The sequence below is a fragment of the Gossypium hirsutum genome, chromosome A13 (genome assembly GCF_007990345.1).
Source record: "Gossypium hirsutum isolate 1008001.06 chromosome A13, Gossypium_hirsutum_v2.1, whole genome shotgun sequence".
In the NCBI taxonomy this organism is placed as follows: Eukaryota; Viridiplantae; Streptophyta; class Magnoliopsida; order Malvales; family Malvaceae; genus Gossypium; species Gossypium hirsutum.
The window spans coordinates 1302106-1319357 of NC_053436.1; the positions used below are offsets into that span (position 1 = coordinate 1302106).

The following is a 17252-nucleotide window of genomic DNA, read 5'->3' on the forward strand; positions in this document are numbered from 1 at the left end:
CTCCTTAAAAATCCTCTGACTTCCTTTTGCGTGCGCGGGGGTGGTAACTCTTGAATGGCTTTTATTTTATCTGGATCAACTTCAATGCCTCTCTCGCTGACAATGAAGCCAAGCAATTTTCCCGAGGTAGCCCCAAACGTACATTTGGATGGATTGAGCTTTAGTTGGAACTTTCTCAGTCTTTCGAACAACTTTTTCAGGTTCGCTACATGCTCTTCTTCCCCTCTGGACTTAGCAATCATATCATCGACGTAGACCTCTATTTCTTTATGCATTATGTCATGGAATAATGTTACCATAGCCCTCTGATATGTTGCCCCAGCATTCTTTAACCCAAATGGCATCACCTTGTAGCAGAATGTTCCCTATATTGTTACGAAAGTAGTTTTCTCCATATCCTCAGGGGTCATCTTGATCTGATTATACCCCGAGAATCCATTCATGAAAGAAAACAAAAAGTGCTTTGCTGTGTTATCCACCAACGTATCAATGTGTGGTAAGGGAAAATTATCTTTGGGACTTGCTCGATTCAGGTCACGATAATCCATGCGCATTCGTACTTTGCCATCTTTCTTTGGTACCGGGACTATGTTAGCCACCCATTCTGGATATTTGGATGCTTGTAGGAAGCCAGATTAAATTGCTTCTTGACTTCTTCTTTTATTTTCAACAACATTTCGGGTCTCATCCGTCTTAACTTTTGTTGAACGAGTTTGCATTCTGGCTTTAATGGGAGCTTATGGACCACTACATCTTCATCCAATCCTGGCATGTCTTGATATGACCAGGCGAATACATCTTTGTACTCGTGGAGCAAAGCAATCAAATTATGCTTGGTGCCCTCTGAAATAGAAATCCCAATTTTCACTTCTTGCTTCTTTTCTTCAGTTCCCAAATTTATTGTTTCAACAGATTCTTGATGAGGCAAAATCTGTTTATCCTCTTGTTCCACCATTCTTAGCAAGTCAGGTGACGAGATATAGTCTTCAGCATTTTCTTCGACTTCAAATTCTCCTAAACAAACAACCTTCTCAAAATCGATTTCAGGACTCGTAACGGGTTTGTTCATGCTGTTGATATCCGAGCACCTGAAAGTTGAATGGAAAAGGAAACTATAGAGGGGCATCCAAGTATTGGAACCAACAAACGAATGTTATGGATGGTATGAGGCAAATGTACAGATAGGCTATAAAATGAGGAGATGATTATGAAATTAGTGATAATGCGAAAGATCGTGACAAAATGCATCTTCATTGATATTCATTTAAATGATAAAGAGCGAATGCAAGCTCTTACAAAAGAATTCTATTATATCTAAGGACACAATAGAGGGTTAATGTTTGAGCATTACTCTGAAGACTTATAAACTACAAGAAGGTCCTCGGCAGTCCAATTGTTCAACATGAAACCATGAGACAAGGGCGTATCATTGAAACATCTTTAATAGCCTCACTTCCTTTGTCAATGACATTTATACTAACATTCTGAAGACCCCTTTCAATTAATAACAGCGTGCTTTGTATATTATCCTGTCCGGGGTATATCATTCCCGCAGATGTAAATGTTTTTGACAAAGGAGGGTATGTTATGGGCTCCCATTCTACTTCTCAGCCCAAAGTTCTCGCAATCCTTCTCTCTTGATCCTTTTTCCACTGTTTTCTTCTTTGACGCATGTCCGGCTGAAACCCCAAACCGTATCGGGCCTTGTGGTGCACTGGTTTTAGAGCCCTGACTATTCCTTGCAAATATCTCCCTAAACCTTTTCTCACTCGAGCTCCCCTTCCTACAGTCAGTTTGACACCCATCCTGGTATTTCTTGACAATTTTGGTGCGGGAATTCTGTTTCCCTCAGCGATCAATGTGGCATTGAAAAATTCAAGGGATCGGAAAGAACATTCTAAAGCATCTTTACTCACTTCAATGTATGGTGCGTCGGTAGAAATAGATGCTACAATATCTTATTCTCCCTCGACGGTGACCAAACAGCCATCCATGATGAATTTCACCTTTTGATGGAAGGATGATGGGACTGCTCCAGCAGAATGGATCCAAGGTCTTCCCAAGAGACAATTGTATGATGGTGTAATGTCCATGACTTGAAACTCAACATCATATATATAGGGACCCACTTCTAGAGGGATCTCGATTTTTCCCATGACTTCTCGTCTTGTTCCATCGAATGCCCTTACTGTAGAATGACAGGGCCTTAGATAGGACAAATCCATCGGAATCCTAGAAAGTGTGGCCAAAGGCATGACAGTGAGTACCGATCCATTGTCGATGAGCACATTCGGTACTATATAGCCCTTAAAACGGGTTGTGATATGCAATGCTTTCACTGAGCTTCTACCATTGGGCGGTATTTCATCATCACTAAAAGAAATAAAATTATCCGCATTCAAGTTGTTCACCCACCTATCTAGTTTTTCAACAGATATATTGTTTGCCACATAAGCTTAATCTAACACTTTCAGCAGAGCATTCCGGTGTGGTTCTGAATTCAACAGTAGAGATAATATCGAGATTCGTGCTGGCTGCTTACTCAACTGTTCCACCACATTGTACTCACTGTGCTTAATAAATTTTAAAAACTCCTGTGCTTCCTCCTCGTCCACAGGCTTTTTAGCTTCTTGTTCAGGCACAGTTTCATGTTCATCTTCGATCAAACGCATTGGTGCTTTTCTTTTCTATTTCAAGTTACTGTTCTTCTTTACTGGTTCGACCTCTTTCGAATAACATCTTCCACTACGAGTGAAATGACCTACTTCCCCAACACTTCCAGTCATGGCCTTGGGCTTTTCATTTTCCGGTGTGACGATATTGACGTCGTATTTCCATGGTACTGCTTTATTGTCCCTGTAGGGGAAAGGAGATGGTACCTCGATTATCAATTTTGGTTTCACTGGATCCTTCTTTGCGTCGTAATAAATTATTAACGTCGGTCGGCGCTATACGGAAAACCTGACGATTGATGGTTAGAGGCGCATATTTCTCCTCCATCGGTCTCTTCGCCTTTATAAAAGATCTCAATCTCTTTATTATCCATCATGTTTTGAATTACCCTTTTAAATTCCTCACATGACTAAATGTCGTGCCCTATGATTCCATGGAAACCGCAAAAACCTTGGCATTTTTCATTTCTTCCTTCGAATATTCTGTTAAGATGACAGAGCAACCCCTTTTTAGCTAGTACCTCCCAGATTTTCTGCAGAGGTGTTCTTATTTCAAAAACTCATCTTCTACTTTGTCGTTTGTCCTCCTCTCCCACTGCGCTCACATTCTCTTCAACGTGGTTTGGGAATGGGTTCTCGGATGTACCGCCAGTGCCATCAAATCGTAGAATACCTACATCGATGAGCCCTTGAACTCTCCTTTTGAAGGCTAGACAGTTTTCCGTAGAGTGCCCCTGGTTCCCGGCATGGTATGCACAACTAGCATTTGGGTCGTACCATTTCAGGTATGGAGGTTTAAGGGGTGCCATCTAATGGGGAGATATTAACTGCTTCTCCAAGAGTTTTAGATACAGCTCCCCATACGACATAGGAATAGGGGTGAATTACTGTTTCTCGGGATTGGGCCTTGTTGGTCTTGGTTCATTTTTGGGTTGACTTTGAGCGGGTAGAGTGTTTTGTGGGAATGTAGTAACGGGCCTTTAGTTGTTCATGGCGTATACGGGGTAGGAAGGAGGTGGTGCTTGGTAGTAAGGGGTCTGAGAAGGATAATAGAAATTCGGAGGAGGATAATTTTGAGGTCGGGGTTGGTTTGGATATGTATTAAGGTTATAACGGCTTCCCATTCCCACCATATGGGCTTCTAGTTCTTTCTTCTTCATGGGCACTACCCTTCTTGAACTTTCTTGACCTTCCATTCTACTGCTCTTGACGGCATTCTCTATAAGCTCACCGAATATTACAATATCCGCAAAGTCTTTCGTGGCACTTCCCACTAGTTTGTCATAAGACGGTGCTTTCAAAGTGTTGATGAAAAGAACGGTTATCTCCGTTTTTGTTAGTGGGGGTTCCACTTGGGCTGAGACATCCCTCCATCTCTGCGCATACTATCTAAAAGTTTCTGACGGCTTTTTCTCCATCATTTGCAAAGTCATTCGGTCTGGCACCATATCCGATACATGCTTGTATTGCTCACAGAATGCTGATGCCAAGTCCTTCCAAGATCGGATCCTTTCCCTACTAAGCTGGTTGTACCACCGAAGAGCCGATCCTACTAGATTATCCTGAAAACAATGTATGAGTAGCTGGTCTTCATTCACGTAACCAGTCATTTTTCGGCAAAACATGACAAGATGCACCTTTGGACATCTCGTGCCATCGTATTTTTTGAAATCAGGCGCCTTGAACTTCGGAGGTAGAACTAGATCGGGCACCAAACTGAGTTCTTTGGCACTTAGTGCAGAGAAGGCTTCAGTACCCTTTATTGCTTTGAGTCTTTCCTCTAAACTCCTATACTTCTCTTGAGCTTCATGATCATCCGTTCTCAACCTGGCTATTTCCGCTGGATCGTCCAAATCTAGAACAATTGGTTTGGCAGGATTAGCCCCAGGATTTGATATGAATATTCCTTTCCCTAAATGATTATGTGGCACCGGCCGTTACTCTGGGTCTGTGGGTGTACGCTCTATCCAGGGGGATAAAGCGGGTCTTGATTGTGATTAACTCTTAACTGAGGTTCCTCGATGTCAGGGCTCTGCATGGGTCCCTTTCCTTTAACTAAAGCTGACATCATATCCATCATCTTGGCCATTTGATCCTTCTGTTCGAGCGATTCTTCTCGTAATCTCACCATTAAGTCTCTCGTCTCTTGCTGTGACCTAGCCAACTGCTCTTGTAATTCTTTTTGGATTCTTTCCATTATTTCAATCCTTTCATTGAATTCAGCCTCTATTGTTCTAGTTTGTCGACACGTTCTATACGAGTGGCGTGGTTCCAGATTTGAAGTATTGCAACTGAGAATTGTACGTTTTAACCTCAGCAAATGAGTACGGGATATGCCATGAATGAATGAATAAATGCATGAATGCTTGAATGCCAAATGAATATTAGTCATGAATGGCATGTAAGGAATTGGTGTTGATTTCAAGATAGCCCCTATTTAGGCATTTCATTCATCAAAAGAGTTCATTACAAAACATTTTGCCATTTTTGATTCAGCTATTACACAAACTTTCTAGCTATTTTTTTATTTCTTTTATACGTTTTAATATATGTATTTGCATATAATTACTGATAAAAATGAAATCTTTATGTATGCGGTGTATAGATGTAAGTATGGGAAAGAAAGGGCATTGACTACCTTAGATTCGGTTTGATTACTGCTTACTGTTCCCTCTAACTTAAATATGCTCTGCTATTGCTGAAAAATCCCTAATTTCTATCGTTTTAAATCTTCTCTGCTATTGCTGAAAAATCCCTAATTTCTATCGTTTCTTGTATTGAGAATACCGAAAATCAGAAAAGAAAAGAGGAATCCTCTTACACTCTTTCCTTCGGGTTTTTATAACCCTTCTACAAATATTTGTTTATTGTTTACGTGTGCTTGTCTGATTGCAGGGTATGGCCAGTGTTGATGGTGGCAGAGCAGGTGGCAGACGTGACCGGTGGGTGGGGTGGTTGCGGCACTGCTGATGGGATTTAAGGTTATGGTTGTTTTGGGCTTAGGGTTAGGTTAATCGTGGGCTAGTAGGATTTGGGCTGGTGTAGGGTTGTAAGTGGGTTAAGGGTAAGGAATTGGGTTAGTTAGTTGGGTTTGGGTAGTAAATGTATTTGGGTCAAATTTGGGCTCCTACAGAGGTCTCCTTGCCTGGGCATGGTTTTGGTGCGCCGAATGATGGTAAGGGGGAAGATGAGTGGGGCTGTCATGCTAAGGCTACTAGGTTTAGCTATTCCCCATTTATCGGTTAAAATAGGTTTGGCGTTGGTCAAAATCAATTATATTTTGGTCAAAATCAGGTGTCTGATACCGCAGGTGGTTATGGCTATCAATCGGCACGTGGGCCTTTTGCCCATAATGATACAAGCTTTCAAATGGCACGTGGGCCACATTATGCCTATAATGATCCACGTTTGGCACCTTTGCCAAGGTATTCTGGGCCAATTCCTTTTGCCCGTGATGTTGGGTCTGCATGTGGTTCACTTCGTGGACCTGGGCCGGCTACTAAAGAGAACTATGTAGCAAGGCCGGATGCTTCAAGTGGACCTATCACAAATCATGTACAAGTCGGTCCGCCGTGGGAGCCTGGACCGAATGTTGGACCGGGTGGTGCCTCGGCTCCTTGGCTCACAAAATCTCGGGCTCGGGTGTACTCTGGTTCTGATCTGTGTATTGGTCTTCTTCGAGTTGGTGATATTAATGCTTCTGATTATTCTGATGTATCTGGGTCTAATGCTAATACTACTCAAGTAGTTTCCAATGATGTTGGTGGTGATTCGTATCTTCCGATGCTGATTGCTACCTCGTCTTGGTACCCTGACTCAGGTGCTAGTCATCATGTCTATCGTGACCCGATGGCTTTCTGTGATACTACTCTGTATTTAGGTACGTCTTCTCTCCTAATGGGAGATGGAACTCCTGCTAAAATTATTTTGATTGGTTCTAGAAATTTATCTACTCCGCTTAAGCTACTCCGTTTATGTAACGTGCTGTGTGTGCCAAGTATACAAAAGAATCTATTATCGGTGTCTCAATTTGCTAAGGATAATGAGGTGTTTTTTGAATTTCATTCGACATATTGTGTAATAAAGGACATCAAGACCAAAGACACTTTGCTGAAGGGCCACATTCGTGATAGCTTGTATCATTTTCCGGTGTCTGCTATGGATCCGTTTGTTGCTCATACAAAGCTGCAAAATAAACCTGTGGACTGCCCTGTGTTTGCTCTGTGGCATAGTCGACTTGGTCACCCTTCTGGTACTGTTGTTCATAGTGTTTTACAAAAATGTAATATTGCTTTCAATAAGTCTTGTGTTGATGGTGTATGTTCTGCTTGTCAAAAAGGAAAGCCACATAAGTTGCCCTTTTCTGTTTCAACTACTGTGTAACAACCTTTTGAGTTAGTGGTTTCTGATCTGTGGGGAACAGGGGCAGTTGCATGTGAGAATAAATGGTACTATGTGACATTTGTTGATGTTTGCACTAGATTTACATAGTTATATTTGCTTACTCACAAGTCTCAGGCTTTGGAGTGTTTTACAAGGTTTCAGCAGTTGATTAAAACACAGTTTGGTAAGACCATTAAACAATTTCAGAGTGACTGGGGTGCGGAGTACCGAGCCTTCACTTGTGTTTTAACGTCTCAAAGAATTGTTCATCGATTGACATGCCCCTATACCTCTGAGCAGAATGGCGTTGCTAGCGCAAGCATCGTCATATTGTTGAAATGGGCCTTACCCTTTTAGCTCAAGCAGATCTATCCATGAGATATTGGGGGTATGCTTTTTGTTGTGCGGTTCATTTAATCAATCGTCTTCCTACTCCGGCACTACAAGGAAAGTCTCCTTTTCAAGCTCTATATGGCCAGGATCCTACCTATGACCATTTACGTGTTTTTGGGTGTTGTTGTTATCCTTATTTACGACCGTTTGTGTCACATAAATTGGAGTTTCGGTCTCAACCATCCACATTTTTGGGCTATAGTACTCAGCATAAGGGCTATTAGTGTCTTCTGCCCAATGGTAAGATAGTTGTTTCTCGCCATGTCATGTTTGATGAAACTAAGTTTTTGTCCTCAAAGGATCCTTGCACAACCCTCGGTCTGAATCCTGGCGTAATTGTTTCCACCACTGTTCCTCTTGTTCGAGAGATCTTTTCTCAACCAGTGGTACCTGTTGCTGATTCCCCGACTCTACCGTCTGCGTCATCACCAGCGGTTCCCAGTAATGATTCTGAGTCACTTTCTATGCCTCTTATTCCTGCTAAGCCTACTGCTCCTAGTGATGGCTCTACTGCATCTCGTGGTTCACATGATGTATTGAATAGCATCAATACTCATCCAATGGTAACTAGGGCTAAGGCAGGTATCTTTAAACCTCGAGCTTTATCAGTCGAGGTTATGGAACCATCCACAATTGAGGAAGCCCTGTCATCCGCTGAGTGGCGCGCTGCTGCCCAAGCAGAGTATGAGGCCCTTATACGGAATTCTATTTGGGATCTGGTTCCTCTTCCTCCGGGTCGCAAAGTCATTGGATGCAAATGGCTTTTCAAGATTAAGCGAAATCCTGATGGTACTATTGCCAGACGGAAGGCCAGATTGGTAGCTAAGGGGTGCTCTCAGGTTCCTGGTTTTGATTTCAAAGAAACATTTAGCCCCGTCGTTAAATCGGTAACTATTCGTGTTATTCTATCTGTTGCGGTTTCAAGAGGATGGCCCTTACGTCAGGTAGATGTGAACAATGCCTTCTTGAATGGAGATATAGACATTGAGGTGTTTATGCATCAACCTCCAGGATATGTTCAAACTAACTTGGATGGCAAGCAACTAGTGTGCCGCCTGAAGAAAGCACTTTATGGCCTTCGGCAGGCCCCTCGCGCCTGGTTTGACAAACTGAAGTGTTTTCTTGTGTCCATTGGGTTTGTTGCTTCCCGATCTGATGCTTCACTGTTTGTTCGGGCCCAGTCTGAGTCCACCCTTTATGTTTTAGTTTATGTCGATGACATCATTATCACTGGCAGCTCATCTACTACTATTGATTGGTTTGTTCGGTTACTGCATGAGGAGTTCTCGCTCAAAGATATGGGTGATCTCCATTTTTTCCTTGGGATTGAAGTCACCCGGTCTTCCACTAGAAGTTTGCATCTTTGTTAAGCAAAATACATTCGTGATATCCTTGCTCGTGCGTCTATGGCAACAGGAAAGAGTGTCACCACTCCGATGGTCAGCTCCTCAGTCATGTCTAAAGATGATGGAGAGTGTTTAGTGGATCCAACTGAATTTCGGAGTCTTGCAAGAGCTCTACAATATGTTGTCCTTACTCGTCCTGATACAGCATACGTTGTGAACAGGATCTGTCAATTTATGCACAACCCTACTAGTTTGCACATGACTTCTTTGAAACGAATTTTACGGTATCTATATGGTACTATTGATTTTGGAATCTTCATTCAGCCGACTGATCGTTTATACCTGATTGCCTATGCGGATGCAAACTGGGGTTGGACTTCGATGATCGTCGTTCCACTTCAGGATTCTGTGTTTATTTTGGGGCTGCTCCTGTGTCTTGGGGATCAAAAAAGCAACAAGTGGTTTCCCGTTCTACGGCCGAAGCAGAATACAGGAGTCTTGCCACCGCCACCAGTGAAGTTATGTGGTTGCTTTCACTACTTCAGGAACTACATCTCAAGTCCACTGATACTCTTCCTATTTGGTGTGACAGTTCAGGTGCTGTTGCTGTTGCGGCCAATCCTGTGCTCCATTCCAAGTTTAAGCATGTTGAGCTTGACTTATTTTTTATTCGTGAGAAAGTTGTGGATGAGTCCATTTTTGTGAGTGAAGTTCCTGCTTGTGACCAAGCTGCCGATATTTTCACGAAACCATTATCTGGGACGTTGTTTTCGCGGTTTCACAAGTTTCTCCGGGTCTTCTCAGTTGGAGAGTTGGATGAATGTAAAGGATCAGTTAGTTAGATTGTTAGCTGTTAGTCTGTTAATTAGCTGTTTAGCTGTTGAATATTGTTAAGCTGTTAAGAGCAGTTGAGGAAGTCTATATAAAAGGATTTTAAGAGAGCATGTAATCAAGCAAGTTTAATAAATCAAAGAAGAGCAGTTTCTTTTATTTTTTACCTGGTTTCTAATAAGTTTGATTAACAGTTCTGAGCTACCTCTTGCTAGGTTGCCTAACATGCCTTTTGTCTTCCACATCTCGTTTTCCACACAATACCAGTCTTCTTCAAACAGCCTCATTGTTGCTTCTAATTGCTTCATTTTTGCTTCTAATACCAGTTGTTCTTCGTGTAATTTAATGTGCTTTAGTAGGAGATTTTCCAACTGCCATTTTTGAATTTTTGGATAAACTTCAATCAAGTGATTTTTCGGAATTTCTTTTTCAAATAAGTTGTCCTCAAAAGGTAATGACAACACTTGATTCATATACAATTTAAACAATAAGAGAACTTCATGTTTAGTTATTTATACATACACATATTTATTTTCTTTGATTCAGAAATCTTTATTAGGGTAGGTATAAAATTGTTACCCAATATCATTTATGTTATTTGGGCATTCAAGGATTAATATTATATATGAATATGTGTTAGTGGGTGAGAGATCTACCTATACTATTGTAAAACTTAAATGGTTTTTCATTTCATAACTTTTTATACTATTAATATTTTAACAATTCAGCTATCATATACGCTCTATTCATATTAATCATGCATGTCAAGTAAAATGTAAAAAAAAAACTTTCAATCTCTAAATGTATAAAAATATAGACAATACTTTAGATAGATATGATGGAGATATCGGATCGATTTAAAATTTTACCTGCATAACAAGTGCAAATATATGATAAGTTTAATTATTGGATTGTTAAGATATTAATTATATAAAAAGTCATGGAAGAGTGTAAAACTACTTAAAGTTTTACACGGAATATGTGGATCCTTACCATATATATGTATGAACAATACAAAGATATATGTGCCAAAATCTCAAACAAATAAGTAGTTAACTCTTTGTCAGCAGTTAAAGTCCAAGGTCATATTCTGATGTTAACATCACTTCCAATTAAAGTTTAATGTAAGCTTTTGTACGCAAATATTTTAAAAGATAAACATCTAATTAAAAGTAATTCAATTAAATGTTTAAATTGAATAATAAAAAATATACTAACCTCTGAAATTACGCACTTGACTTCAGCAATAAATTTGCACTCCGCACAATAGTAAATCAACTCTCTTTTGTTTCTCTTTTGCTCGCAAACTTCACAATAAAATTCATCATCTTCTTCATCCGAGTTCAACTCATATTCAAAAGGAGATTTTGTAATAGTTAAAGGATGGAGATGAGATTTGTGCTTTATTGTTTTAGGTGCTGAAGGAAGACACTGGAGATGGATGTTAATGTCACATGGCACACATCGAAGGATGAAGTTACGGCAGTTAACACTACAAAGACGGCAAGTAACATTGGGTGTTTTCTCAAGGAGAGCGAGAAGGTGTTCATGGCCACTAAACGTAATAGAAGGCAGTACCTTATAACAATCCAAGTGAAGGTTAAACTTACACTCATATTCTAGACAACTATATGCTAAGAGAGTTGAATCAATGCTCCGGAAACATACATCACAAGTGCGGATATGATCATTGTATGGACGGGATGTAATGGTGAGAGGGTGAGAGGGATGAGAAGGATGCTTAATTTTATAAGATTTGTAAGGTAATTTAACAACGCATGATTGATGTAAAAAGAAGTGCTTGCATGATCTGCTACACCTGAAAGTTGGTGTGGGAGGTAAGCAAATCTGTGCACATGCTACACAACGAGGTTCGTTGCCATATTCTTCATCATTTTCGACAAGAGCTAGTACGTGCGGGTGATAGAAATGTTTCATCTCTTTGGCATCTTTAGAGTCTATGGTGGGAAATATGGCACATTTGACATGGAGATCGAAATTACATGCTCAACTGCTGAACATGCGGAAGTCAATACGTTTACCACAACAATCACATTTGTCATTACCGTAAGGATTTGTGATGATTATGAGAGTGCATGGATGGATGTCATGATTGATTAACTGTCGCGGAATGTTCTTCATGCAAGATTTATGAAGGAAAAACTTGCATTCCATGCAACCGTAGATAGAAGAAGAAGAAGAGCACAGCTCTTCACAAAAGGAGCAGATCACTGTATGTTTCTGGTAGGAATCAACAAGTTTTAAAGGATGAAGATGAGTGACATGTTGAATGGTGTACTCCTCATCTGAATATTCTACTATTGGCTTTAGGGCGCATTCCACATGCGCTCGAAACCTACAACTTAACTTGCATTTATAGGAAAAGTTCGAAGTGATAAGTTTAAAACAAACAAAACAAGGACCGGATAACCTACAAGATTTATTTTAATATATTCATATATTTCACTTAATTTAATGTGCTTAAAAGTATAATGTAGAATATTATTTTCATATTTATTTCTAAATTATTATTTTTACAAATAAATTGATTACAAATATTTTTTATTTTTTTATATCAATAGTTCGATCATCAAACCTTGATTATTGGCATTATGGAACAAATCTCGCAATTGAGAGTTATTTTTCACTAGTTTGATTAACAACTCTGAGTTACCTCTCGCTAGGTTATCTAACATGCCTTCTGTCTTCCTCACCTCATTTTTTCACCATTCAAGTCTTCTTCTAACTGCATCCTTGTTGTTTCTAATTGCTTCATTTTTGCTTCTAATACCAGTTGTCCTTCGTGTAATCTAATGCGCTTTAGTAGGAGATTTTCCAGCTGCCATTTTTGAATTTTCGGATAAGCTTCAATCACGTGATTTTTCGGAATTTCTTTTTCAAATAAGTTGTCCTCAAAAGATAATGACAACACCTGATTCATATACAATTTAAACAATAAGATAACTTCATGTTTAGTTATTTATACATACAAATATTTATTTTCTTTGATTCAGTAATCTTTACTAGGGTAGGTATAAAATTGTTAACCAATATCACTTATGTTATTTGGGCATTTAAGGATTAATATTATATATGAATATGTGTTTTGGGGAGAGAAATCTACCTATACTATTGTAAAACTTAAATGGTTTTTCCTTTCATAACTTTTTATACTATTAATATTTTAACAATTCAGCTATCATATACGCTTTATTCATGTTGATCATGCATGTCAAGTAAAATGTAAAAAAAAAATTCAATCTCTAAATGTATAAAAATATAGACAATACTCTAGATAGAAATGATGGAGATATCGGATCGATTCAAAAATTTACCTGCATGACAAGTACAAACATATGATAAGTTTAATTATTGGATTGTTAAAATATTAATTACACAGAATATGTGGATCCCTAGCATGTTTATGTGTATGAACAATACAAAGATATATGTGCCAAAAGCTCAAACAAATAAGTAGTTAACTCTTTGTTAGCACTTAAAGTCCAAGGTCATATCCTGATGTTAACATGACTTCCAATTAAAGTTTAATGTCAGCTTTTATGGAAATATTTTAAAAGATAAACATCTAATTCAATTAAAACATCTAATTCAATTAAATGTTTAAATTGAATAATAAAAAATATACTAACCTCTGAAATTACGCACTTGACTTCAGCAATAAATTTGCACTCCGCACAATAGTAAATTAACTCTCTTTGGTTTTTCTTTTGCTCGCAAATGTCACAATAAAATTCATCATCTTCTTCATCCAAGTTTAACTCGTATTCAAAAGGAGACTTTGTAAGGGTTAAAGGATGAAGATGAGATTTGTGCTTTATTGTTTTAGGTGCTGAAGGAAGACACTGGAGTGCTGAAGGAAGACATTGGAGATGGATGTTAATGTCACATGACACACATCGAAGGACGAAGTTACGACAGTTAACACCACAAAGATAGCAAGTAACATTGGGTGATTTCTCAAGGAGATTGAGAAGGTGTTCATGGCCACTAAACGTAATAGAAGGCAGCACATTATAACAATCCAAGTGAAGGTTAAACTTACACTCATATCCCCGACAGCTATATGCTAAGAGAGTTGAATCAATGCTCCGGAAACATACACCACAAGTGCGGATATGATCATTGTATGGACGGGATGTAATGATGAGAGGGTGAGTGGGATGAAAAGGATGCTTAATTGTATAAGATTTGTAAGGTAATTTAACAACGCATGATTGATGTAAAAAGAAGTGCTTGCATGATCTACTACACCTGAAAGTTGGTGTGGGAGGTAAGCAAATCTCTGTACATGCTACACAACGAGGTTCGCTGCCATATTCTTCATCGTTTTCGACATGAGCTAGTGTGTGCGGGTGATAGAAATGTTTGATCTCTTTGGCATCTTCAGAGTCTATGGTGGGAAATAGGGCACATTTGACATGGAGGTTGAGATCACATATGTTACAGTAGAACTTCATGCCGGAGACAATATGTTCGCCACAACAATCACATTCGTCATATCCGTAAGGATATGTGATGAATATGAGAGTGCATGGATGGATGCGATGATTGATCAACTGTTGCAGAATGCTCTTCATGCAAGATTTATGAAGGAAAAACTCGCATTCCAGGCAACCGTAGGTAGAAAAAGAAGAAGAGCAGAGCTCTTGACAAATGGAGCAGATCACTTCATCTTTCTAGTTGGAATCAACAAGTTTTAAGGGATGAGCATGAGTGAAATGTTGAATGGTGCACTCCTCATCTGAATATTCTATGATTGGCTTTAGGGCACATTCTACATGCATTACAAACCAACAATTTAACTTGCATTTATAGGAAAAGTCTGAAGTGATAAGTTTAAAACAAACAAAACAACGACCAAAATAACTACTGGAGATGGTAAGAGGGCATGGATGAAAGAAACTTTGAACCTCTGCTTTGAGCTCATTAAGACAAGATTTATGAATAAAATACCTACAAGGTTCGCACCTATAGGTCGGACCGGATAACTTCCTCACACATCCTTTGCACCATGCTATTGAACTCCTCTCCTCAATGAATGACAATGACAAGAGGTGGCGATGGATGACATGTTGGATCTCTATTCTTTTTTAATGAAACAATAGAAATTACTTACCTCATTGCAAACATGTTATTGCAATATGTAACAATAGAATTATTTTCTCTTCCTTTTCTTAATGCTTAATTCACCACTAATTTTATGCATAGCCTAACATTACAAGCAAACAACACATTAAAATAATTCCATCTTTAATTAATCAATTTAAAAAATTAATTGTTAATCCTAATAAGCAACTATGGTATCCCATCCAGAAGAAAGGAATTATAACAAATAATATAAACAATCATTTTATTTACAATCAATTTTAACTTTTATTTACAATTATTTTTGCAAAAAAATATTTTTAAAGAATTATTTCTTAAAATCTTCTTATACATCATTTTTTAAAACATAAAATTTCTTCTCTCCGTGTATTTCAAGTATAAATTCATTACAATATCCTTAAAAAATTAGATATAAAATCTCAAATATATTTACTTTAATGCAATTATACATTGAATAAATAAATAATTTTAATTATTTTGATAAATAAATATAATAGTTTTACTTTTTATCTTTTGGGAATTGGCATTTTAAAGATATATTTTCAAATGAAAAGAAAAGTTGATAGATGGGGTCAAGTTGAGATGGGTATGTTGGAAGAATAAATACTTAACTTGGTCCTTTAAGAGGAATCATGAAAGTATTCATTAAAATAAAATTTATGTATAATTTTAAAATTTTCTTCTTCTTTTTTTAAATAAAAAAGTTTATTAAATTACATCATAAAATTAATCATTTGTATACACACATTAATGCATTAAATATAGTCAAGTTGTCTATAACAACCACCCGCTATAATAATATTTTGCTATAATTGTCAAGTTTCTAGTTGAATCAATTTTCTTCTATTTTATTCTAACTCTCTATAACCACAACATACATAGTTCTCTATAACAACATATTGTTTAAAATTTTCATATAAGCAAGCCCATTAACTATAATTTATTAAATAAAATTTATATTAATTAAAATATTATTTTAAAAAATATTTAATTTCAAGTGAAAAATATATTAATAATATTTTATTAAATAAAAATAATTTTTAATGATTAAAATTAACTATATCAATTTAATAAACTATTAAATTTCTTAAATAAAAATATCAACTCAATTAACTATTAATAAACTATAACATTTTTGTGTCTTAATGATTGACAAAGGGTGCTGACATGTTTAATCTCCATTCTTTTTTAATGAAACAAATACACATTGTTGCACACATGTTATTGCAATATATAACAATTGAATCATTTTCTCTTACTTTTCTTAATGCCTAATTCACCATTGACTCTATGCATAGCAACCCAGACACTAAAATAATTTCATCTTTAATTGATCAAATTAGTAAATTAATTGTTGAAGTTCATCGTAATAAAATTTATTAATTTCATTTATTTTAATGAATAATAAATAACTCACCATGTATATAATATTCTAACTTCAAAGTATATAATATCCTCTTACTTTTCTTAATGCCTAATTCACCATTGATTCTATGCATAGTCTAACATTGCAAGCAAATAAGACATTGAAGTAACTCCATCCTGTTAAAGTTGATGACGATAAACAACTATGTTATCACATCGGGAAGAAAGGAATTATAACAGATAATATAAACAATTATTTTGTTTACAATCTATTTTAACTTTTATAGCAATTTGTGATGTTGGTACAGGATTAGAGATTATTTTTTAAAAATATTTTAAATAATTATTTCCTAAAATATTCCTATACATAAACTTTTTAAGATAATTTTTTCCTTTCACCTACATTGTTTTTATTTCAAGTATAAATCCGTTGTAGAATTAAATTTGTATATGCTTTAATTAAATTTTAGAAACGACCTTTAACATATATTTTTCAAATTAATGAAAAATAAAAAAGTGATAAAAACACATTATATTCCAAAAAAAATTCAAATTTCAACATTGAAAACGATGTTATTAAAGAGTAACCACAAACTTTTAAAAAATTAATCTATATGAACGGTAAAAACAAATGTACAAAAAAATATTCAATAAAAAAATTACTCTTATATTTTTACTAAATAAATTTATATAATAACAATGAACCATATGCTAATATTTCACTATTTTTTTAAATAAAAAATTTTAATACATTATATCTTATAATTAATTAATACGCAATCAGAGGCGAATCTAGAGAGGGTTGGCATGAGCTTTTGTCCCCTTAAAATGAAAAATTACTATTTGACCCTCTAATTTTAAAAAAAAAAATTAAATTAGTAAAGATAAAATTATACTTTGGCCCCCTAAAGTTATAAAAATTCGATTTAATCTTTTAAAAATTATAAAGATATAGATTATAAAAAATTAAAATTTCATTCGGCCCTCCTAAACAATTGTCCTGGCTTCACCTCTATATGCAATACATAAAATATATCTATCCATCTATCTATTTGTATTTCGTCCGGTTCAAGCTGAGGTTAACTTCAAATTTCATGTTTTATTATACTTTATTAGTTTCATTTATTATTTATAT

General features: G+C 36.7%; 1 protein-coding gene across 1 annotated transcript; it reads right to left on the reverse strand.

Moving 5' to 3' along the window:
* Positions 1–12174: 12174 nt before the first annotated feature.
* Positions 12175–14768, reverse strand: LOC107933270 (uncharacterized). The gene is made up of 2 exons (XM_041084409.1): positions 13276–14768; positions 12175–12557 (listed from the first exon to the last, which is right to left on the reverse strand). The coding sequence occupies exons 1-2, from the start codon at positions 14221–14223 to the stop codon at positions 12336–12338; spliced, it is 1170 nt and encodes a 389-aa protein (XP_040940343.1). The 5' UTR covers positions 14224–14768; the 3' UTR covers positions 12175–12335.
* Positions 14769–17252: the final 2484 nt, after the last annotated feature.

Bases quoted from the DNA above. Each gene is read 5' to 3' on its own strand.
- LOC107933270 (XM_041084409.1), bottom strand. From the start codon at position 14,223: ATGAAGAGCATTCTGCAACAGTTGATCAATCATCGCATCCATCCATGC. The intron at 12,558-13,275 runs GTTAGTATATTT...TATATGAATCAG, and splicing joins TCAAGTGCGTAATTTCAGAG to GTGTTGTCATTATCTTTTGA.